Source organism: Drosophila hydei, unplaced genomic scaffold (genome assembly GCF_003285905.1).
Source record: "Drosophila hydei strain 15085-1641.00,03,60 unplaced genomic scaffold, DhydRS2 tig00000149-arrow-pilon, whole genome shotgun sequence".
NCBI classification, from domain to species: Eukaryota; Metazoa; Arthropoda; class Insecta; order Diptera; family Drosophilidae; genus Drosophila; species Drosophila hydei.
In genome coordinates, this window is record NW_022045678.1 from 5,013,466 (window position 1) to 5,037,227 (window position 23,762).

The window sequence follows — 23,762 nt, forward strand, 5'->3', positions numbered from 1 at the left end:
TCTTAGGCTCTTAGAAGGTGATGGGAGCCTGCTATTTATGGATCCACTCCACTCCACTCCACTCTTGCTTAGTGTTTGTCCTCAGTAATGCATATACTTATGTCTCAATATAACTAAGCGAGTGTTAAGAAAACTTGAAATAGTATTGCATGTCTTTTCGGCTCTTATGTGTATACATAGTTTGATTAGTTTGAATTTGTTGTTGATATATAATTTTGGTTGATATATAATACATCTAATTTTCTATTACCAATAAAATTGACTATGAGGAAAACATCTAAAGCAATTAAGGGATTATTGTGCCATTGCAACTCTATATGCATCTATGTATATGTATATTTGTGTGTATACCAATTTGAAAGGCACATTTTTCTTAAATATGTTATTAAGTAAATCTGTGAACAGTTTACGATATATATATATATATATATATATATATACATATATATATTTGGTCAGTTTGGTTTATCAAAGATTGGTCATTGTTTATTGCACTGTTTTGTTTTGGTTCATCGTTTCGTTTGATTTGATCTGCGATACTTGATAACTAAGGCATATTATAAATAGAGCTACGAATACAATCGATTTAAAGTATTATTTTAATTTACAGCTTTGTCAGAGTTTAAGTCGCCATCATCCCATTCGGTCAGCGCCCAGCTCGGCAGCTCAGTTTCGTACTCCCATCCAGGACCCTAGGTCGAGATAATATTGAAGTTCCGAGATCGGACCACTAAACTCTATCTATACATACCTTGTACTTCCAGGCATGCAAGTACATGACCAGATCCTTAGGCTTGGGGTCTCTATAGTGCACCTTACACTCATAGCAATGCTTATCAATGACTACTTTATCGGACGCCAAGGCCAGATCCGCGGATGCTCCATTCGGGATTGGCAGCTCGGCTGTTACATCAGCTTTGGCCGCGAACACTGGACTGCTATTTGTAGAGTGCAGCTGTTTGATGGCTTCTGTGCTTTGTTGGTTCTCCAAGCATGGGGGCGTTGTCTCCCTTGAGTTTGCACCCACGTCATCATCGCTGTGGTGCACGGCTAGAGATTGAATATTCGAATTAAAATATTCGATTGAATATTCGTTGTTAGCTTACCAAACGTTTGATCACTGCTCAGGCTTTCCAGATCAGTTTCATCTTTAGTATTCTTAAACAATGATATGTCCGAGTCACAGTCTATGCCCAACCAATTTTCAGCGTTATGAATATTAATGAGATCCCGTATAAGTTCATCGTCCGTCTTGCCGCCAATGTCGCCAGCGCGTCCTTTGAGAGGCCCAAACACCTCGTGGTTATACAGGGGATCATTAAGTATAGGAAAGCCTTTAAGAATAGAAGAATTTACTATCTACAGATCAAGCGATTGCAATTTCGCAGCTCTACCTAAATATTGCAGGTGAACACGTATTTGATGCATTCGCCCCGTGAGTGGCTTGCAGAGCACCACACTGGTTTTTCCATTCTGTGAGAGCTTCTGGAAAGTTGTGGTGCAATCTTTGCCCTTCTGAGATACCTTACATACGCCTATCTTATAGCTGACCACCTCAATGGGCTCTTTGCATTCCACGACACCACTAAAAAGTCAGTTAACATTTAATAATCTGGCTGTGATTAACTTGACATAAGTGTTTACGCACTCTGGGAAAACGCCTTCAACTCGACAGATGTATTCCTTCTCCACTTGTCTATTGCGAATCTGCTGCTCCATTTGGCGCGCCTTCTTCGGACTACGTCCGAACAACAAGAGACCGGATGTAAGCCGATCAAGGCGATGAATTGTGCGTAGATTCTTCAGATTGAATTCCTTGGCAAGTATAAAGACTACAGTATTATGCCTGTATCGACCACATGGATGCACCTGTTGGAAACAGTCGGCAGTTAGTAATGTATAAACTAGCTACTACTGTCTTAGGTTGTTGTATTAGTAGCAAAACTGATGGCGGATCTAGCTTAATTTATTGTTATCAGTTATGTCTCTAGATCCATAGAAGAAATGCATAATAATTGTAATATGGCAGTCGTTTAAGCCACTTACTGGTATAGAGGCTGGCTTATTAACAACCACAATGTCCTCATCCATATGCACTATTGTGATTGGTTGGCAAGTGACGGGTACTTCGTGTCTGCAAAGATATATTCATGAGTGCGCACATTTAGTTAGATATATGTAACCATTCAGTGCTTTCTTTCAATGCAAATACCATTCACGTCTTCTTAAATTAGGCATTGCTTAAGTCCTATAGAGGAGGAACAAATACGGCTAGATCTACCATACAGGGAAGAGTTAACTAGTTGGTATTCTATAGCAAGATGTATATAAGTCACAAATTATTTATAGGTTTTTCTATTATTATTAATTAATTGTTAATTGTTACGAAGATCTAATCCCAGGGGAGCCTGGCTAGAACTGCTTTCAAATATATTGTCTGATTTTTGGTAAGTAAATTAAAGAGCATAAGTGCCAGACTATGCTTAATATGAATATTTAAATAAATATTTGAAGAGTGCTGGTCCCGCTCATTCTCTCACTAGTGGCTCTCCTTCACCAGTATTTTCCAGATTATTTAAATTTGGGTCATTTTGGAAGGCAGGCAGAGGCCTTTGTTTCCCAACTACTTATCTGATTGGCATTTAATTATTGGTTACAAATTTGCTTTTAATATTTTTAATATTGTTATTAATTATTTTTAATTTGCCTGGTCTGCGGGGCATATCTTTCATCTGTTTACCAGGATATTTAAACTTCGTCACAGATGCTTCTCTTTATTTCACTTGACTAAATAAACATAGCCACAAATTTGTTGTCTGCAAACGTTAAGAAATCGGTAAACAGACTTGGCTAGATCAGCTTTAGTATTTGTGTAACATTTTTGCTACCATTTTATGTGCACTACATAGTTGGGTAAATGGTTGACTAAATATATACAAGTTTGAAATGCTGCAGTCGATAGAGTCAGTTATTTATACGATGATCAACATCAAATATGCTGTGTTGTTGTTGTTGTTGTTGTTTTTAGAAGCAAGTCGAGTAAAGTAAAGAAAACTTCATAAGATTATCATGACAATGAAGTTATTTGATTATTGGCATTTCATGTGCCCATATTTAGACAACACTTTACAGAGGCGAGGAACATGTAGTGGATATGCGTATCATTGAATTTACCTGTGCACGATGTTAGCCAATAGATCATTGTGTTTCAGCCGATAGTCAATGGGCACCTTCTCGAAATTAACGGTCAGTGTGCCGGTCTGTATGCAGCGCTCATATTCCTCAGCTGGATGTGCACGAAACTCCTTGGAAAATATATCGAGTATCTTTTCGCCCACCCAACGGCCCTTCGTAAAGGTAGTGAAAGTGAAGTAATACGGATACACTTTTCGCAGACCTAAGAGGGCACGTGATTCATTCAAGTCTTGATTTGATTTCAACATTTGTTTTTGGTTCACCTACCATTTTCTATATAGTAGGAGGTCTCCTGATATCTTTCATCAGTAAATCCAGGTCGTTTAGCCTTCAAAGCCTTTGTCTCCAGCTTTGCCTTTAATTATATATATAATATATATATTATATTATATATACATTATATATATATATATATATATATATATATGTGTGTGTGTTTTATCGCTTGCTTACCTTTTTCAAATCTTTAATTTGTTCCGTGTCCTCTGTTTTTCGCTTCTCAGGTATTTTTACCTTTTGTTTTTCCAGTTCGCTAACGTTTGTCAGCTAAAAGTAGAAGAAAAAGCTTCTTGGATTAACTTGTAATAGTAAATTTGTTAAGTAACTATAAATAGTTTACGTGGGTTCCCTGGGACTCAAATGATGTATAGGAGAATTCGGGAACAGCCTTAAATTACATATGCTTTTAGTTTAAAAATAAGTATTACTTCTAATTCAGGCGAGATCAAGTGCTTGGCCAGATTTTGTTTGAAGATGTATGTGACGTAGGTATTGCAACTCAGCAGCTCGAGGCGGCTACCCATCACAACCCATCAAGAATTGTATTTATATATACATTTACATTTTGTTGTCTGGCATTTTTGTTTTTTTCTTGCCATAATTTGATCGCGGCATATGACTGAAATGTGGATTCTCAAGTGGTCTGCCGAGCACTAATTCCACTCCGCTGCGACATGAATTATTTACTACGAAATACACATACAGGCACAAAGCTATTCTAGAGCAGTCTACAATGCAATTTTGAGTTGCATATGCATAGAGAGTGCAAGTATACTATATGCAATTTGGAATAGATACTAGCATTGCAGTTAGTTCTTGTCTCTCTCTCTCTCGTTGACTTCGATGAGTGACTGGCTGGCTGGCTAGCTGGCTAGCTGGCAGTCTTTTGTCATTGCTTTCATTGGCAGTGCGCCCAACAAATGATAGAATCTAGCTGCATGCCCAAAAATTAGCCAAGTAGGACTGATTCAGTCGGGCCTAAGTGACTGCATAATGCTTGTTCACAAGTCTATTTATTCAAAAACCATTAAGCTGTGGAACATAGCAAAACTCTGGAGGAAGTTAATTACAATTTATTTTTCGCAGCTTGTCAAGTCAAGTCTCGGACATTCGTCTAATCCAATATACCCTTTTTCACCAGGTGAACGAGTATAAAAAATCAAAATAAAGCTGTGCGGGAGGGCGTCGGACAGCGGCAGCAGTAGGGAGGCTAGACTCTGACACCGATGGCCTGTCGGTCAATTTCCCTTAAGCAGCATATTTACTCGAGTTGAAGATGCCGTCTCCACATGTGTACAGCGTAACAAATGCACAATATCCATCCCAGCAGCCCCATAGACAAAAGACACACTCGAAAATCTCTTGGATGTTTGGCAGCTTGGTTTAAATTTAGACATGATTTCATTTAATATTAAAAAAACCACCTTTAGTTAGGCTACAATTTGAAACTATTCTAATTAATAGAACACGCTATTATTATGTTTCCTAATAATCAATAATCATTTATGTTTATATACAATATAATGAGCAGAATATGAATGAAATGTTTGAACTCTGCCCACACACACACAGACAGACACACACACGCACACAGGCAGACATCTGAGGAGGCTGTGCATATTGTAGCTCTCTACTCATCCATGAGATGATGTTCATATAGAAAGACTTTATAAATTAATTGAATCATTCAACGGCAGAGACCTGTTGCCAGAGATCTTGGCAAGCGACCATTCATATATGTTTATATATATGTATATATAGGTGTCTGAACATGATTGTTTGCATGTACATTGAATGCTCCTTGCTTTGGTAGACGATTCTTATATTGTTCCAAGCGAGCGGACGACGCCACGCAGCCAGAAGTCGCAGCTAATATTTATGAATACACCCACAGTGAAACAAAGATAGAGCGACATATATGCATATATGCACATATATTTATACATAACACTATATATATACTATAGCATATATATAAATATATATACATATGTACAGGCGACACAATCTTTCTACACTTGATTGCGCAAGGCGCTAAGAACGGGCGTGTGGCTAGAGCAAAATGCGTGTGCGGCAACTGGAAGTAAAAAAAGAGACAGAAAACTAATAGTGGAAACACGTGACCACGTTCTGATTTTAATTATCAAATTTTCAAGAGCATTGCGTGGTCCACACTATTGTGGATACACACACATCTTCAACTAAATATCAGCTGCTGCCGCAGAACTTGTCCCAGAACCAGACGACGTGGAATCCTGCTATTAATTAGAGCACTGATTATGTCCACATAGACTTCTTACTCGTCTGGCCATCGAATGTGCAACTGCTTAGCCAACCATATCTGATTGACAACTACCAGTTGCTATAAAAAGCAAAGCTGCGATAATACTGTAAATTCTAGTTATGCACTGCAAAAAAACCTGACTAACAATCGAGCTGTATTGCAGGAAAACTCATTTAGCCATTTCTGTTATAGTTTCCTTTGGCGTTGTCTTTCATTTGCAACTATGGAAAAGCTTAAGAATTGTATTAATTTGTATTTGTTGCAAATAAAACATCAATTAAAAAAAAAAAAAATTGTATTTGTACTAATCGTTCAGAATTTTATATTAATTATTTAGCAGAAGAGCAATGAATAATACGATTTTTCATTTTAATATATATGTATTTTGTAGTTATAGTGAGAACTTAATTATTTTTAGGGGCATGGCAAAGCTTAGCAAATAATCGTCTGCTCGTTGGGAGTGTCCGACTTAAAGATGCCTTGACGAGCTGCTGTTGTACAGATTGTAACTTATATCCGTACTTTTCTATCCAGAATTAGACATTTTAATACATCTCAAAAATTATGTTTTCCTCGGCTTACTTTCCAGTTTTGTATCAATAAAATTCTAATTAAAACCCTAATTAGTTGTCAATGTTATAAAATAAATAAAGTTTTCACTTTTTAATAAAGTAATGAAAAAACAAACTAAATTTAATCTGACCCTGATATCATACCACCTACTTATGAAATATTTCCAGCTCTTATGTGTTTCACATAAGTAGAGGGTTACATCAGCACGCATGTTGCTATTCATCAGGAATATATATACATCATATGGTTACATATATTATAAAGAAGCCGTTATGACGTCGTTAATGATGTCGGGTTTGTTGAAAATGGGTCAGTAAGTAACAGCGCCAAAAACAATTTGATATTTTAAATAATTCTTTCGATTGATAGTTAACAATTTATGTTTTATTTATTTTCCTTAGCTTGAGCATAAATAGGAAGCAATGTTTACAAAACATCTAATGTTTACCTATTGCATATAAAAATTACTCATAAATTGCTGGAGCTACATTCATCATTCCATATCACTTGTTATTGAGATGTTCAGATTGATATAAATCTATTAAAACTTGAACGGATTTTTATAGCTTCAACCCATTGAAAATGTTTAAAACAAATCAAAAACATGTTTCTTTCCAATTCTGAGTAAAACCTTGGATTTCTTAACAGTCTAGATGCTAAAAGAAATGGAAAAGTGTAACTTAAGCTTTGACAGAGTTATGCCAATAAAAAATGTTAAAGTTAAGCCAATAAAAATCTGAATATGAGTGATTTTTTACATTTAGTTTTACTGAAAATCTCTTTGCCTCAAAATCCAAATATTAAATTTCACTTTCTGTATTAATTTTGATAATTAATTAAAAACAAAATAAAAAATGCTAAATATAAATAATCAACTTTCTTAGGTGTTACCAAATTTATAGTCCAAATCATTTCAAAAGACCTACTATTTAAATGTGAAATCAGCCAAATTATAAAAGGAAACGTTCTAATCGTAAAAACCGTTTTAAATTTTCAGATGTCTGAAGTGTGGCACTGGAGTAAATATTGATATGTATATAGGAAGTAGCTTTGAAGTGGGTCTCTGACTAACACCTAGTCGACCAGTCTCGGCTAGAGATCTCTTACTTGTTCTTCAACCCTATACTCCTTATACTCTGCATGACTGTAAAGTTTAGATTAAACAATAATGCACAGACTTAGACTAAGTAACTAGCTAGTGAGCTCTAAATGCACCGTATGTGGGAATCTTTGAAGGTCGCTCAGTGTGTAACTGTATCCCAACTGTTTGTGTTTCTTTTCTCTTCAATTTCAATGGCTAACATAGTCGGCATTGAAAACGTGGTACCCGCTTGCAAGGAGAGTATGAAAGAAGCTTGTTGTTCGGCTGCTTATAGCTGGCTCTCTGTGGCTCAACTCGTTTTCAAGGGCCAGTCGTAAGCAAATATATCTCTCTGCTAAGTTGAACATGCGTATTATGAATTTTTTGTAAAGAAGACAAACACAACGATTGGAGAGAAGAGAGAAGAGAGCAGAGAGTAGAGAGGAAGGCGGGCTGTCTACTTTATGGGCTATTTGGGAAACCTTGACCAACTCGTAGAAACCTATGCATTTCAAAAGACTGTGGAAATCGTTGTGGAACATGAAAAACACCAACAGCACCGATGCGGAAAATCTGAAAGGTCTTTATGGCAATAGGCAAGCAAAGCAATCGCACAAGGAGATTGCGGATTGTCGGTTTTTAAAAATAGTATTAGTATATTTATTTATTTATTAAACACAAAACGCATAATTACTTTTGGTTTTTATGATATCATCTTACTAATTTGTTGCCCCACACACCGTTGCCTAGTAGACACAGGTATTTAGCAATTATAGAAAACAACGAACGTCGAACAAGTAGAAGCGCCTCACACACAGATACTACATACATGTACGTACATATATACATACATATATACTATAGAAATCGTAATAAGCAATTTCTGATTACAATCGCGCTGACGTTACATAGTTGTTAAAGTGAATGTCCAAACATTATAGCTCGACGGATTGTTGACTGTCTGTCTGCCTGTCTGAGAGGTTTTCATGATGCAGTTTTGTCATAATAATTAACCAAAGTCAATTTGAGATCACTTAAGATCTGTGTATATACATATATATGCCCAACACTCAATCTGCTGGATAATACACTGTTCGACACGTATCTATCTGCGAGGCATTTGCTTGTTTTCGTTTATACATCCGCTAGACATTTGTTTTCCTTTCCGACGTTGGCTGTTGAAAGTTAAACGTACTTTTCTTTTTTTTTCAATTAATTTCAATTAATTTCTATTTTCATGTGCCCTGTCTACCTAAATAGTTTACTAAGTACCAACAACTAAATCAATCTGAACAATGAACTAAGCAATACAAATTGTATATAATATAATGAAGTTGAGAATAGGCTTAGGCTCATCATGTTTTAGTATATAAACAGAATAATTAGAAAACACAAAGTGATACACCTTTTCCCTATGAAATATATGTAAATATCTATATATGATAAATATATGTAGAGATAGGAACAAATATAGGTTGATATACTACTTTAAAATCAATAAGCAAAAGGAAATAATTTAATATATTTATAAACATGTACAAGATTTATTTATTGCTTTTGCATATATTTTTAATATTTTATTGTATTTTAAGAGGACTCATGGCAATAGAAATATAAATAAATTTTGTAAAATAAATATTATAATTACTCAATTCGTCACAGTAAAGGAAAGAAACCAGATTGCCCATATAATTTTTTCTTGAATTCTTCTTAAAAATAAAGAGAAAAAACAACAATTTAATCGATTCATAATAGTCTGAAATATAAAAATCTCTGTAAAGAAAACAGCTTCCAGTTTTGTTTATATATTAATTTTTTACTGCAACTACGTGCACAGACAAGTATCTATAGTAGTCTGTCTGAATAAATTAAATGAAGATAGAAATTGAATAGATAAATCCATATAAATAAATATAGATTTGTATGTATGCCTATATGTATATATCCAGGTTGAAATAAAAAAAAGACCATGTACTCATCTATTGAACAATGCTTAGATAGCTACACAAACTAACGATAAATCATTTATGAAAGGTGGCTAAAGATGAGCTCACAGTAAATCTACATATTTATGTAATGCATGCATTGTACATGCTTATCTATGTATATGTATATATGCATACACACATATATATATATACGTATGTAATGGCTTACTTATGGTTCAAGAGCACGGCTCATTTCAACGTAAACAGCAGCTGCTCAGCCGGCTCTCAGGCACTGACATCAATTGTCTCTCGATGACCTTCGCGTAAGTGCTTGATTGCAGGTGGCTTTCCGTCCGTCCGTCCGTCCGTCGGTCTGTCTCTCTATCTCTCTCATTGGCAATCAGAAATCATGACACGCCGTTTAGGAGACCAGTTTGATCAAAATGTTCAGTTGAGTTTTTAAGTAGCATTTGATCACGCTGTACAAAATACAACCTTAACTTTAACAATCCATAAGCTTATATGAATAGGGAAATTCACTTCAAAACTTCGGGAACATTTGTATATCTGACTAGGAAGGAAATAAATTACATATCTTGTTGTCCATCCCACCCCATTTATCAATATATTTACATTATTTTCTTTCAGGTTTTTAGTCCATCCAGAACAATTGATCTACGCAAATATATTGTCATCGAATCTATCTTATCCCATCTGATTCTACTTTAGGATATATAAACTTTAAGATAGATCTATATTCTCATTGAAATATATCATTTAATCATCATTTGGTAATGCAAGTCAACAGAGTATTGCGCTGTCGATCATAACCGATTTTAGGGCTCTCACTTTTTCTTTTACTCACCTTTCTGTTAATAGTTAGAGAAGCTGGATTTGGTAGTGCTTTGATGGATGTGAGCCCGGCGGTGGCGGCAGCTCCATGATTTCGCAGGGCCATCACGTTGCCCAGGTTTAGATTAATGGAAGAGAGATGCTGCAGATCCTGAGGCATGCAATTCAATGGCTGCACCAAAGCACACGCGGGCGGCGGTGCTGGACGTGGCACCGATACGGGCACTTGTACGGGCATTTGCACCGGCACTTGGACCGGCGGCGATTGCGGCATACCCGCTGAGCCAGCTACAGAGGCAGCAGCCAACAGAGCCTGCTGCGCGGACAAGGGAACGCCACCAAACGCGGCAACAGCATTCGCATGATTAGCTCCTGCAGCAGCCGCCGCTGCTGCTGCGGCCGAATAGTAGGCGCTCAGCGAAAGTGGCGAAAACATCGAGGACTGCAGCAGATGCGTCTGCGAGTGACTGTGCGACGGATGAGCCTGTCCTGCATAGCTGCTCGTCTGGCCAGTATTCAGCAGCGGCTGATTGAAATTATAGCCAGGCGCCAAGGGAAAATGGGTGCCAGCGCTTGGATGCAGCGCTGGTTGCTGATAGTTTGTAGGCGGTGCTGCTGCAGTGTTAGGTGAATGCTGTTGCGGCTGTTGCTGAAGCAGATGCTGCTGCTGTTGCTGCTGCTGTTGCTGTTGTTGTTGTTGCTGCTGCTGCTGCTGATGCATTTGCGGCTGTGCAGCGTATAGTGCACCTGGCGGCACCTTATCCGCAAAGGGCGTCTGCATGGCCAACAGCTTGTGATGATGCTGCTGAGCAGCCAAGCTCCAAGGCAAGTACCAGGCACAAGAAGAAGGTGAATTCTGCATACTCCGGCTTTTCTTTGTTTTTATTTTAATTATTTAAATATTATTTTATTTTCTTTGATTTTTGTTTATCACGCACAAGCTTTGTTTTGATTGCTATTGCTTATAGTTTTTGCTTTTCATAGTCAATTACATAATTTCAACAGAAATCGCTTTTTCTGACTGTTTAGCTTCTCTCGCTGTTTTATCAAAATTGAGTTTATTTTCAAAATACATGCAAATTGTTTACGTTCTGCTGCTTACAGGTGCATGCAAGTAGTTGCTATAAAGCCGCGTTTCCTATGTGTATTTCGCTATATATATACTTGTTTACCTATCTATATATCTATCCATCTATACACAGAAGACTAATTCAGCTCTGGCCGCCACTTTGGACGCGTTTATTTGAAATTTGGAAGCTGAATTTACTTTGCGTTTGTTTGGTTTATCTGTTCACAAGTTGCTGCGATTTCGTGCCATGCACAATGGGATAAATATTATTAATACCGATAAAAAAGTGAAAAAACGTAAATATTTATTTATTTCAAATAAAATTAAATTAAATCTGCCTTATTCCCTTATAAGGAACTGTGTTCAGTAACCGTCCAGACAGTTCTGCGAGTCAAGTATCTAGAATTTGTCGGAACTAGTTTTGTTATAATAAAATTTGTAATGTGTAAAAGAACTAGATTCAAATTTCATGAAACAGCCGAAAGTCAGATAAATCACAGCCTGGAACTAGGCTCACAAACCAAATCTTTCGATCAAGACTTTCGCTTTGAATTATGAACCGAATCAAAGAAACTTTTCTTATGTGCCGCACACATATCTACATACGTACATACAAACAAACACAAGTGTGAGCGGAATCAGAAGACAGTGTTGATTTGTGAATTTGTTGTTATTGTTAGCGACGCACTGTCAAAATGTATCCCAAAGACATTCACAGAGAGACACATACACACACACTCCCATCTACAAGCTCAACCAAGAATATGACTGGGTCCCATATCCGTGCACACACACCCACATACATACATACATAGAAGCTACCTGTCTTGACGGCAAGGCAAAAGTTGTGCACTTGTTTATCGTGCAATAAATGAAAATGGAATGGAACAATGGCTAGAAAAGCCACTAAATATAGCGTAATGGATTTTAAATGCACATTCGACATCTGACGGCTGGCTGATAGCTGATGGTTTTTTTTGGCTGATGGACGACTGGGTTGCCGCCTTTCTGCCTGCCTGCCTGCCAAATAGTGTAAATAGAAATTTTATGCTTGCGCGCACCCACTTCCACGTGCACAGTATATAGTACAAAGAGACGTTTAGGAAACATGAATATCATTGAAGTTGGGTGTATCAATAGAATCGAATTAGCGTATACAAGGTGCTACACGCCAAGTAAGTGAAAATTAACTATAACAGAAATATTTAACAGATTTTTACGACTTTGAATATATAATAGTAATAATAATATTATTATTTTCTTCATATATGTAAAAGTACACAGAAATGTGTCACTTACAATTTTTTTAATTTTATTATTTTGTTAATTTGTTTGTATATCATTTTTAACTACAAAAGTTTTCAAATTAAATAAAACAATTTTAATTTATATTTCTAATAGCTTATTAATTTAGGTCAAGTCGAGCTTTGATAAAATAATATTTTTTTGGCAAATATTTTTTTTACTATTATTATTTTTTATATAAATATTATTATTATTTTCTTTGATATTTATTTACTCAGAGCTATTTAACTTCAATTTACAAATGAGCAAATAAACATATTTCTTTCGTCTATAAGTTTTTTACAGTATAGTCAAACTTGAATTCACAATTTAAATTATATCGTTCATGACACATAAAATGCGGTGGTGCTTATCGTACAATCGTTAGTTAATACGGTGTGTAGCGCTCCCTAGCGTCCCCATGGTACGCACTCCTTTAGAACCACCCCTGCCACCCATTCTTTCGGTCCGGGCGAGCAGCTGCTACTATCTGTTCTTGAAGTGTGCGACGGCTATGAATTTATTTACTAATGTATTTTATATTTTTTTCGGGGGCTTTGTGCTAAAATAAGTCTGATGTATTACTAGGTTTGCCACACACACACATACTCACTGGCGCATACAAAGAAATGGCCGCAAATTATTTAAAATTTGTTTCATTTTTCGGCTCTACAGTATGTACTATGTACGAGCATGTTTATGTGTGCTAATTTTTGTTATTTTCTTGTGTTTTTTTTTTGGTGATCTTAGTATTTTAGTGTTGTTTGATCATACAGTGACAAGATGATGTCTGTTTTACGAGTATTTTGAATAGATACTCACGGACTAATTTCTTATATAATAAACAAAGGATTACCCAATAAAAATGTCAAAAAGATCGCATAACCTGTCCGTATAAAACAGATTCAAATTCAAAATCCAATGAAATTCGAATATTTCGCGCGCATTCAGAATTCCTCAAAATAAACCGTACGAACTGTACGGACTCTACGAACTGTCTTCGAAATTCAAAAAATACATATATATATTTCCATTGTCTTTTGACAGTATTTACTTTATATATATAACAATATATATATATATTTTTTGTCCTGAATAACGAAACACGCCAAACGAAGATTAGGTAACTGCATGTGCGGCTCTTCTCTTGACGTTTGATGATGATTAAAGGCCGTGCAGTGCGTAGGGCCTTCTACTGAAATTACTTATGATATATACTACATATGTATGTATATATATATATATATATATATATATATATGTATATATATGCATACATATATATATATTTCAAACGTCACCTCTCTAACTAAGAAGACATGCCAACCAACAAAAATATATTGTATAGAAAATATACAATTTTTCAGAAACAAAAACTATTTGCGTACGTAAAAATGGACGATGTTAAAGACTACGGCAATGGCGCATATTTTTGGTACAGAGCCATGCACGGGCACATACACACACACACACTGGCAAAGGAAAATATTCTAAAAACGTTGTCCTCAAATAGCTTTACTCATACACACTCCTTCTATTTAGTCGCTTGTCAAATGTCTAAACATGCTTATTATAATTATAATGAGAACTATGTGGCTCGTTGCAGTGGCATAGAAGATCAAATATCAGATTGAATGTGTAATTCCTATAGAACAGTAAGGCAGATAATACAAAAGCGTTACTAATACTAGCTACTAGTAACTACTAATTAACATGCTAAGAGCTTGATTTACAAACAAAAATGACATCTGCAAGGATCCTCAAAAATATTTTAAAAATCTGCAGATCATTCACTTAGTAATTTTTGTAAGCTTTGCAGCACGTTTACAATGATCTACACTAATTATATGGATAGCTTTTATAGGTACACCGTAAATGCCTTCATTACATTATTATCATAAGGTTTTTGAAATCACGTCACTTTATATTGAGTTGCATTACTGTGATTATCTGATAACGAATGTGACCTGGCGCCGGAGTTTTAGTTATTACCACGCAAAAAAACTAAAACTGAACGGGTTTTATATATATTGATATATACATATACATGGATATATATTCAAGTTGCGCGACACGCCCGCACACTGAGCCCCCGTTTAATAGGTACCCAGATTGTAAGCCATCAATGTCGTTGTCGAGGTGTACGAGCGTCGGCGTTTTTCAATAATTTCGTCGCACACACGTTTTAATATCTTAAAAGCGGATGGCAAACACGCGACAACCTCTGCACTGGCTGAAAGCAAGCGGCCGACTGATTGGAGCAGCCCCAATCGTGGACTGTAAAAAGAGCACCCGCCCGCCTTTTTGGGTCTGTGGGCTGCACTGCTTTCAAATTTAAATTGCGCGCGCTCTGTTAAACTTAACATTATGTTATCTTCACCTGCTTGTAACTCACAGCGAGTAAGAGAGAGAGAGAGAGAAGAGGCTGTTAAGTTTTGGCTCTCTTTGAAGCACAATGTTAAAAGCTAATTAATTAAGTTTTTATTTACGCAACAATAAAACATATATTGATAAACAGATATTCAACGTTTGCTCTTTAGATTCCATTAATTAATACTATTTTTTTTAAGAGTAAAAGAGATTTTGAAGAAAAATTCATCACCTGCAATATTTCTGAGTGAAGGGAGAATATTCCTTATTTATTTGCTGATAATATTATGTGTATTATCTTTTATCTTTGTATCTTTTATGTTTTATGTTTCATCTTTCATCCTTTATCTTTTGCCTCTTATCTATTATCTTTTATCTATTATCTATTATCTATTATCTATTATCTATTATCTATTATCTATTATCTATTATCTATTATCTATTATCTATTATCTATTATCTATTATCTATTATCTATTATCTATTATCTATTATCTATTATCTATTATCTATTATCTATTATCTATTATCTATTATCTATTATCTATTATCTATTATCTATTATCTATTATCTATTATCTATTATCTATTATCTATTATCTATTATCTATTATCTATTATCTATTATCTATTATCTATTATCTATTATCTATTATCTATTATCTATTATCTATTATCTATTATCTATTATCTATTATCTATTATCTATTATCTATTATCTATTATCTATTATCTATTATCTATTATCTATTATCTATTATCTATTATCTATTATCTATTATCTATTATCTATTATCTATTATCTATTATCTATTATCTATTATCTATTATCTATTATCTATTATCTATTATCTATTATCTATTATCTATTATCTATTATCTATTATCTATTATCTATTATCTATTATCTATTATCTATTATCTATTATCTATTATCTATTATATATTATCTATTATCTATTATCTATTATCGATTATCTATTATCTATTATCTATTATCTAAATGAAACATAAAATATGTTTTTATTTGTGTTATCAGTTGAAGAAAGTTATTGTAGACCAAAGTTTATATTTCGTTTAATCCAATCTGAAACAATTATAATATTTTCAAGAAATTAAATGTGAAGGCTTTTTAGATTTTTTTTGATTCGAATTTCTCGTTTGAAATTGTTGTCTTTTTTGTTTGTTATATGCATTATAATAAATTCCCAGCCTAATCTCATAAATTAGAATTTTCTTGACACATTCTAACAAAAATATATATATATATAAATATATAAACATACACGTGCTGTTAGTAAATACTTATTTACTCATAATACATACATTTATATATATGTATAATATATACATATAATGTACATGGTTGAGAGACACATATATATCCATGTTAAGATTTTGATGAAACTTTCATATTGTTACGTGAAACAAAAGATTTTTTTTGGCTTAGGCCCAACAAAAATTAAATTCCTCTTGATTTAGTTGCACAGGGCAAAGTCATTTACGTGCGGGATTTTCTACGAGATGTTTAAACATTCTTACTACATAAACAAATGAATATGTACTATGTATATGATAGATATATTATACAAATATACATTGCGGTAGACAGATATTTCTATGAATTAGGATTTTTCTATGCTCATTTAGTGTCGCTCTACCGTAACGGAAGATTTTTGTAAAAATGGAATACAAAAAATATTAAATATAGTAGAACAAAGACTACCAAAAGTCTTATGAAATTATAAAATGTTATATAATACATTTAGTAAAACTTATAGGAGTCTATTTATACTCGGAAGCCATCGGCTATGAAACGAAAGGGTGCTGACCTTTTAAAGTACTCACATCTAATGTCAACTGGCCGCGTCGATCTAAAATGTCCGTCAACTTCTATAAGCGCATCAATCTTCGAAACGTCTAATGCAAGAGATTTGCGTTTAAAAACATCGTATACTGTCCGCTGTTCGAATTAATTTTATTTAATATTTCATGCTACTCATTAATGTCATTAACAATGGAGCCTTTAAAAATCCATTAAGATAACTATTAAATATAATGTTATATACTGTTAAATATAATAATGAGCGTAAATTGTTTGTCCCTTTATATTTAAAGAAATATTTTTATCGATTTGTATGTTTTTATAATTTAAAAAAATCAATTTTCTATCAAATTTTACTGAAAAAGTTTTATTTTTAATAATCAATTATCGTATAATATGAAATATTTTATTTTTATTGTTATAGTATATTAAATATTTAAAAATTTAATACATTTTAAAGTTTTTCCAAAGTATTAAAAAAATTAAAACATTTATGATAAATAAAACTTTGACAAAAGTATAATAGAATATTGCTTTAATTCAATTATAATGATTTTTTAATTTAATGAAATCGATGTTTGTCGAGCAAATAGCTGTGCATGTTCAGTTCTTAAATGTTTGTCTTTTATTTAATTTATGTTTATACAGCGCAGCTCAGCTCTGCATACAAGTTGCAAGTTGGGGTAATGTTGCCCTACATTCATGCATGGTAATTATATTGCAATTATTTTTATTGTTGTTTCGGAACTGGTCAGAGGGTCAGAGTGGGTTGACCTTCGTTAAGGTTGACATTGAAATCTTTGTTAAAATTCCTTTTGATTAAACAGGTTAAAGGCGCACAAAAAGCTCGTTTCTTGTTTGCCTCAATTAATTGTTGTGGTTAAGCAAGTTTTCCAGTTTTGAACTATAAGAAAACGATTTACGCCTTAGGTTTTTGCGTTTCACGTTTTGCGTTTATAACTCTGGAATATTAATTTTCGCGATGCCCTGATGTAATCAAACCTAGAGACGGGGATATGTCCACCTAGATTGTGGCCGAAAATATAAAATATCGTGTATATATGGAGTAAAATAGCCCAACTAGGAGCGCGACTATTGCATGTCCGACTGCGTGACTAGTTTAACACACCTGCACTCTCCAAAAAACAGTGCCCTCTCTCTTCCTATCTCTCTGTCTCTGTTTCTCTTTCTCTTTGCCCTAGTGTTAAAAGAACGTTCTCCTTGAAAAGCACTCGGTCACGAAACAAGCTACATACAACATCCTTCTGTAAACCCACAACTCAGGTTAAGGCGACCAAAAAAAAGGCTTGCCCCTTATTTAGGGCAACATTTAATGGCCACTGGCCATAAGGCTCTTGGTCTTGGCTAACCAGCAGGGTGGGGGTATGCGTGTGTATATATGTGTGGGTGTGCGTGTATATGAGAGTAAAAGTTGGCATTTGCTGCTGCCGACGAAGAAAGTGATTAAATCAGCACGATATTTTGTAGGTGTGCGCACTCACCGATTACATTTTTTATTCTAAGTGTGTGTGTGTGTGTGTGTGTGTGTTAGATTTATGTATGTATGTACTGGAAATTGACTTTTCGCCTGGACAAAAAGCTAGAAATGACGACATCACGCTTCCTCATCAAACGAAAAAAAACTATATACATAAACTGAAAAACCTACCCAGCTATTCTACTGCGTGTTTACAAACAATATTGTGTGCGAAGTCTTATATACAAATGTATATATAAATATACATATAAAAATATGTATGTTTAAATAAAATGATATATGTTTACATATGGTTATATGCCTACAACAAGGCGTGTTTCGCAAAATTTGCATACATACTTTTAGCGGCTAATTAATTAAATTAATACTAATTATAAAAAATGTTTAATTTTTTATAACTTAGTTGACAGAGATTTAAATAGTGAATAACTTATTTTATAAATATATGCATTTTATTTAGTTATATTCATGCTGCTCATTATTAGGATAAAATGAATTAGATATTTGATATACCCCACATAAATAGTTTGTTTACAAAGTGTTCAAACTGAACTGAATGAACAAATGAACCGAATTTCGCTGGTTCGATTTGTGAAATTGCGCGTACAGCAATATAATCGAACTAGTTAGCTCGCGCTCGCTTGTTGTGTATTTTATAAAGGCTAAATTTTATTTTACGGATTTAATGAAGTATTTGCGTTACGTTGATAACACATTTCGCCTGGCAAGTCTTAAACGCATAGGCAGTCTAACATAGTGATTTATAAATACTCTTACTTTGCTTTAGTTCATTCATTCGATATGCTAGCGCACACGTGTTGATGGTTTTGTTTTTGTTTTCAGTGCTTTAATTGGTTCATTGTGAGACGCTTGTTGAACGCACAAATAAAAGTTAAGAAATCAAATAGCATATTTTTGTGTTGGCGAACAATGACATTGCCCAAGACTCTACGCCATGTGCAAACCCAGCATGGCGATGACTCTGTTGATGTGGAAAACATCTTTCTATTTAGCGCTAACTTGTACGCCGTATCAAACACCGCCGGCGGTGGCTCTACAAATGATGCTGAATTAGACGCTAAATTAAGCGCTGAATCAGTTGCCACTGTTGCTGACAATTCAGAGAAGCCGAAATCTGTAGATGGTGTATGGACCTACGAGGCTAGTGAAGATTGCGGCAGCCAAGTAAGTTAATTAGTTAATTTTTTTAGTTAACTTGCTTTATTATATTTATAGCCATTAGAAATTAAAGTTAAGCATTTACACATGGAAGTCTAGCACAGTAGGTCCTTCTATATATGTAGGTGGTCCAAACAGATCACAAGTCAGCAATAAATGTTTCAAAATCCTTTAAATTAATTGAAATTAAATTTTAGCTATTTAAGCATATATGTTAGAGATATCCAAATCACACATTCCCCTCAAAATTGCATAAGACGGTATTCAAGGAACCCGTATATTGATTATAAAAGTTTCTATATTAAAGATTCTATATTTACATTTACAAAGAACCAGGAAAGCTATATTTGCTTTATAATCTGGCAAGATTCATTTAAGATCATATTTCTGCCTGAGAAGTTAGTTTTAAGCATTTAAGAACCCACGAACCTTGCTATACCATAATTTACTTCACTTTGCTTGAAGTGCAACTAGTGTTCGTTAAAACATGTTAACATGTAAATGTAAACAACTTCAGAGACAATCAAAGTAACATCAGATCCATCTCGAGGGTCATTGTCAATGTGGAGAGGAGGGAAATACTAATTGCAAGAGCTCTCTTTTGTAATGGTTGCTATTATAGTATTTCAATGCATCTCTATATTTATATGATGCGCTTTGTATCTCAAACACTAGAGCCTATTCATCTATACCCACATTGTTTATTCACATTCAGTATTCCTGCTGGCATATTTATGTTCAGTCGTGGTGGGGATTTAAATTTGTAAAATGGTCACAAAATCCGTCAATCCGATTTGAATTACTTATAGCCGTAGAGGCTTTTGAATTTGTTGGCATGTGCCAACAGACCGCTTTGTATCAATAATAATCACGTGTAGCTTCTCACTGCCAGGACAGCATTATCGTTTCCGAGGACCACTTATTATGTAGCTTATGCTAACCTCTACTAAATAATCCCCGTACACTTAGCTTTGTGTTAACCGCAACAAACATTTTAGTTAGCTTACCTTCGTTTGTCCGTGCTCCGACTGGCTTGCTAGTTGGTTGTCTAAGCTGTCTCTCGCTTTACCTTCATATTTTAACCGCGGATTTGGTATAATTATTTCTCATTTTGCTTTTCCTTTTTGCTATTTTGTTGAAGGGTGCTTTCGACGCTTCGTGTCGTTTTTCCTACTTGTTTGCTCTGACGAGCAGCGCCTCCTTGTCAAGTTGGCCAACCTGACGCTTCCGCAATTATCAGTGTTGCCTCCTGTTTATACCCCGTGCACCTGTGAATCAAGGTTATGCTTGCTTAGAGCAACAGACTTGCCACTTTATGAAGCTTCCTTTGAGGATTAAGAGTTAATGTATGCTAGCTCACTTTGAAGCTCACTAAAGGCTATTCTCCAGTTGTGCACTCTAGTCTAGGTATTGTAAATTACTTTCTGAATCAAACTGAATTGAATTGTATTTTTAAGTAGCTTAAAGCTAACTAAAGGGTATCTTTTAGGCGTGCACTTGCGTACGTCTATTATGGCTTGTTTTTAAGTAGGTATCGCTATGCTCCTTAAAAGTAAATTGCTCTAAATGTTTTTGTCTTCCATTATGCGCGCCTATTGTGTCACTTGCATTTAAAGTTTCCACAATACCTATGCATGCATGCCTGTATGTATGTATGTATGTATGTAATCTACGTGATGTATGTAGGCTTGTGTCTGATGTATGCACGTCTACGTGCGCTTGTCTCTGTGTTAGTGCTATTGAAATAAGGAATGTGTCTCGACATTAAAATAGAGAATGTCAAATGTGTGCAAGTATTGGTGTTCTCCACAGCGAAGAGTTTTATTATTCTAGCTTCTTCTTTGTTTTGAATGCAGTTTTTACTTGCTTCCCCTCTGGAGCCGTTTGCGTCCACGGAAAGTCCCCCCTGGGTACGGCAAACGTGATTGTGTTCGCCTTCCTTTAAGATACGAATGCAGACCACGGTTTTATGATGACAATTTGGGTTTGTTACAACCCTCTATTACTTTTCCTGCAGTTAAAAGAGTTTTATTCCCATTTCTTGTTTCTCTCTCACATACTTTGCGTCTTAGTGTGTCATGCAAGCGCCTTGATCCTGGTTTTCTTCTTTTGATACGCTTTTAAATAGAGAATCGTTATTTACGTATAAACTTATTATTCATTTCCGTTTAAGCTCGCTACAGTTGCTGAGGCCTCACTTGTACAGCTGCCTGAAAAGCGAAAGCCTACCGATGACCCAAACGCCACCGAATCAAAGAAGCCTAAATTGGAAACAAAGGATCTGAAACTGACGCGTCCCGGCTTTAGTGAAGAGAGATATGATGAGACTTCCTATTACGTAGAAAATGGTAAGCTTTAAAACTTACACCTGTTTATGGATTAGCCCAATCATTGTCTCAATTTGAAGGCTTGCGAAAGGTTTACCCCTACTCGTTTACATTCACAACTTTCACAAAGGGCCGCTGGGTGGGCGAGGGAATTTTGGATGTATTCTCGCGTGAATTCCGGGCCCACCCTTCTGAGGAATACAAACGCAGCATCGAGGCTGGCAACCTAACAGTCAACTATGAGAAGGTGCCCGTTGACTACAGGCTAAAGCACAATGATCTGCTAGCTAACACAGTGCACAGGTATATATATAAATATATATAGATTTATAATATCATAAACTCTAAACTCATCTATCTTATCCACAGACATGAAGTTCCGGTTACTTCGCAGCCCATTTCCATAGTTCATATGGACCAAGACATTTTAGTAGTAAATAAGCCAGCTTCTATACCAGTAAGTAAATATTTTTGAAAATATGTTTTTATAAATATTTACATGTTACATATGTGTATTTAGGTACATCCGTGTGGGCGCTATAGACATAATACGGTGATATTTATACTTGCCAAAGAGTACAGTCTGAAGAATCTGCGCACCATACATCGGCTAGATCGCTTAACTTCCGGTTTGCTTCTATTTGGACGCAATTCGGAAAAAGCTCGACAAATGGAGCAACAGATACGAAACCGACAAGTGCAAAAGGAATATGTTTGCTGCGTGGAAGGTCACTTTCCAGAGTAAGTAGTCTAATAAGCTGTATGATTTTTTTTAACATTAATTCATTTCACATTAATTATTAATTATTATTAATTATTAATTTCTTTTATTGTAATGTAGAATGTAATATTAAGTGAAAGTTCGTGTTGTGTAATATATCTAAATATATTTGGAATTTTTCTCTAACCTCACATTTTCGGTATCTCTACTTGCTTTTAAGGAAAGTGTCAAGTATTTTGAAGTAAACTAAACATAAAGTTAAATAATCTCAGAAATAATCAGAAAATAATCAACTTAATAAATTAAGTACATAAAAAACAAATAATTTTTTTTTAAATATATGTATACTATTTTTAATTTTAGTGGTGTTATCGAATGCAATGAACCCATTGAAGTAGTTAGCTACAAAATTGGAGTATGCAAAGTCTCACAGAAGGGCAAAGATTGCAAAACAACATTCAAGAGAATCGGCCAGGCTGGAGACTACAGCATTGTGCAGTGTAAACCGCTGACTGGACGAATGCATCAAATCAGAGTGCATTTACAATATTTAGGTAAGTTGATATTCTTACATTAATTTTCCAAATTAATTACACAATAATTATTTATTCAGGTTACCCGATTGTCAACGATCCATTGTATAATCATGAAGTATTTGGTCCTTTAAAGGGGCGCGGCGGAGACACTGGAGGAAAATCCGATGAGCAACTAATAAGTGATTTAATCTCCATACACAATGCCGAAAATTGGTTGGGTGTTGATAAAGAAATCGCAACGACGAAAAATTCAGATGTGACTGCCGACAGTATAAAGGAAGCTAAGCAAACTGACTGCCAACCTTTAATTAAACCAGCACCTGAACCTAAGGTATTACTACATAATTTTGCCATTATTATCTGAGACTTATATAATGTAATATTTGCATTTTAGGTTACAATTTCTACACAAACTAGTCATGAACCTGCCGACTCGAATTTCGATGCTAGTAAGCTATCTATAGACCCCCACTGCAGCGAATGTAAAATGAACTATCGCGATCCAAACCCAGAGGACCTCGTTATGTATTTGCATGCGTGGAAGTATAAAGTAAGTTTTAATATACTACAGCTTAAACCAATTAAAATTTATTCGAATTTACGCAATTTCAGGGAATCGGCTGGGAGTATGAAACAGAATTACCAAGTTGGGCCTCGGCTGACCAGGATAATATCACGCTTAGTTTAAGAAATAAGCGTTAAATTGTACAGTTAACTGTAACGAATAGTTCGTAGCAGGACATTCTGAATTATACATATTT

At 34.9% G+C, this 23,762-nt stretch overlaps 2 protein-coding genes across 4 annotated transcripts; one reads left to right on the top strand and one right to left on the bottom strand.

Moving 5' to 3' along the window:
• Positions 1-459: 459 nt before the first annotated feature.
• On the bottom strand, positions 460-14,807 carry LOC111592650 (RNA pseudouridylate synthase domain-containing protein 2). Of its 3 annotated transcripts, none has more exons than XM_023304995.2 (11): positions 14,653-14,807; positions 10,206-11,230; positions 3,649-3,741; positions 3,463-3,550; positions 3,175-3,397; positions 2,047-2,134; positions 1,649-1,869; positions 1,395-1,585; positions 1,107-1,334; positions 752-1,050; positions 460-692 (listed from the first exon to the last, which is right to left on the bottom strand). In XM_023304995.2, exons 2-11 carry the CDS (start codon positions 11,052-11,054, stop codon positions 600-602), a joined length of 2,373 nt encoding a protein of 790 aa, XP_023160763.2. In that variant the 5' UTR covers positions 11,055-11,230; positions 14,653-14,807; the 3' UTR covers positions 460-599. The 3 variants fall into 3 exon arrangements, with proteins under 3 accessions (XP_023160763.2, XP_023160762.2, XP_030079137.1); XM_023304994.2 differs by having other exon boundaries at positions 14,487-14,807; XM_030223277.1 differs by lacking the exons at positions 460-692; positions 752-1,050; positions 1,107-1,334; ... (1 more) ...; positions 2,047-2,134; positions 14,653-14,807 and having other exon boundaries at positions 1,746-1,869.
• Positions 14,808-18,849: 4,042 nt separating this feature from the next.
• Positions 18,850-23,760, top strand: LOC111592651 (RNA pseudouridylate synthase domain-containing protein 2-like). The gene is made up of 10 exons (XM_023304999.2): positions 18,850-18,962; positions 19,082-19,423; positions 21,591-21,765; positions 21,825-22,047; positions 22,114-22,201; positions 22,265-22,485; positions 22,829-23,019; positions 23,079-23,332; positions 23,396-23,551; positions 23,614-23,760. The coding sequence occupies exons 1-10, from the start codon at positions 18,924-18,926 to the stop codon at positions 23,701-23,703; spliced, it is 1,779 nt and encodes a 592-aa protein (XP_023160767.2). The 5' UTR covers positions 18,850-18,923; the 3' UTR covers positions 23,704-23,760.
• The last annotated feature ends 2 nt before the right edge of the window (positions 23,761-23,762 follow it).

Bases quoted from the DNA above. Each gene is read 5' to 3' on its own strand.
- LOC111592650 (XM_023304995.2), bottom strand. From the start codon at position 11,054: ATGCAGAATTCACCTTCTTCTTGTGCCTGGTACTTGCCTTGGAGCTTG. The intron at 3,398-3,462 runs GTAGGTGAACCA...GTGCCCTCTTAG, and splicing joins CTCCTACTATATAGAAAATG to GTCTGCGAAAAGTGTATCCG. The intron at 2,135-3,174 runs GTAAATTCAATG...ATATCTTTGCAG, and splicing joins TTGGCTAACATCGTGCACAG to ACACGAAGTACCCGTCACTT.
- LOC111592651 (XM_023304999.2), top strand. From the start codon at position 18,924: ATGAAGTATTTGCGTTACGTTGATAACACATTTCGCCTG. The intron at 18,963-19,081 runs GCAAGTCTTAAA...TTTTGTTTTCAG, and splicing joins TTGATAACACATTTCGCCTG to TGCTTTAATTGGTTCATTGT. The intron at 19,424-21,590 runs GTAAGTTAATTA...TTTCCGTTTAAG, and splicing joins GTGAAGATTGCGGCAGCCAA to CTCGCTACAGTTGCTGAGGC.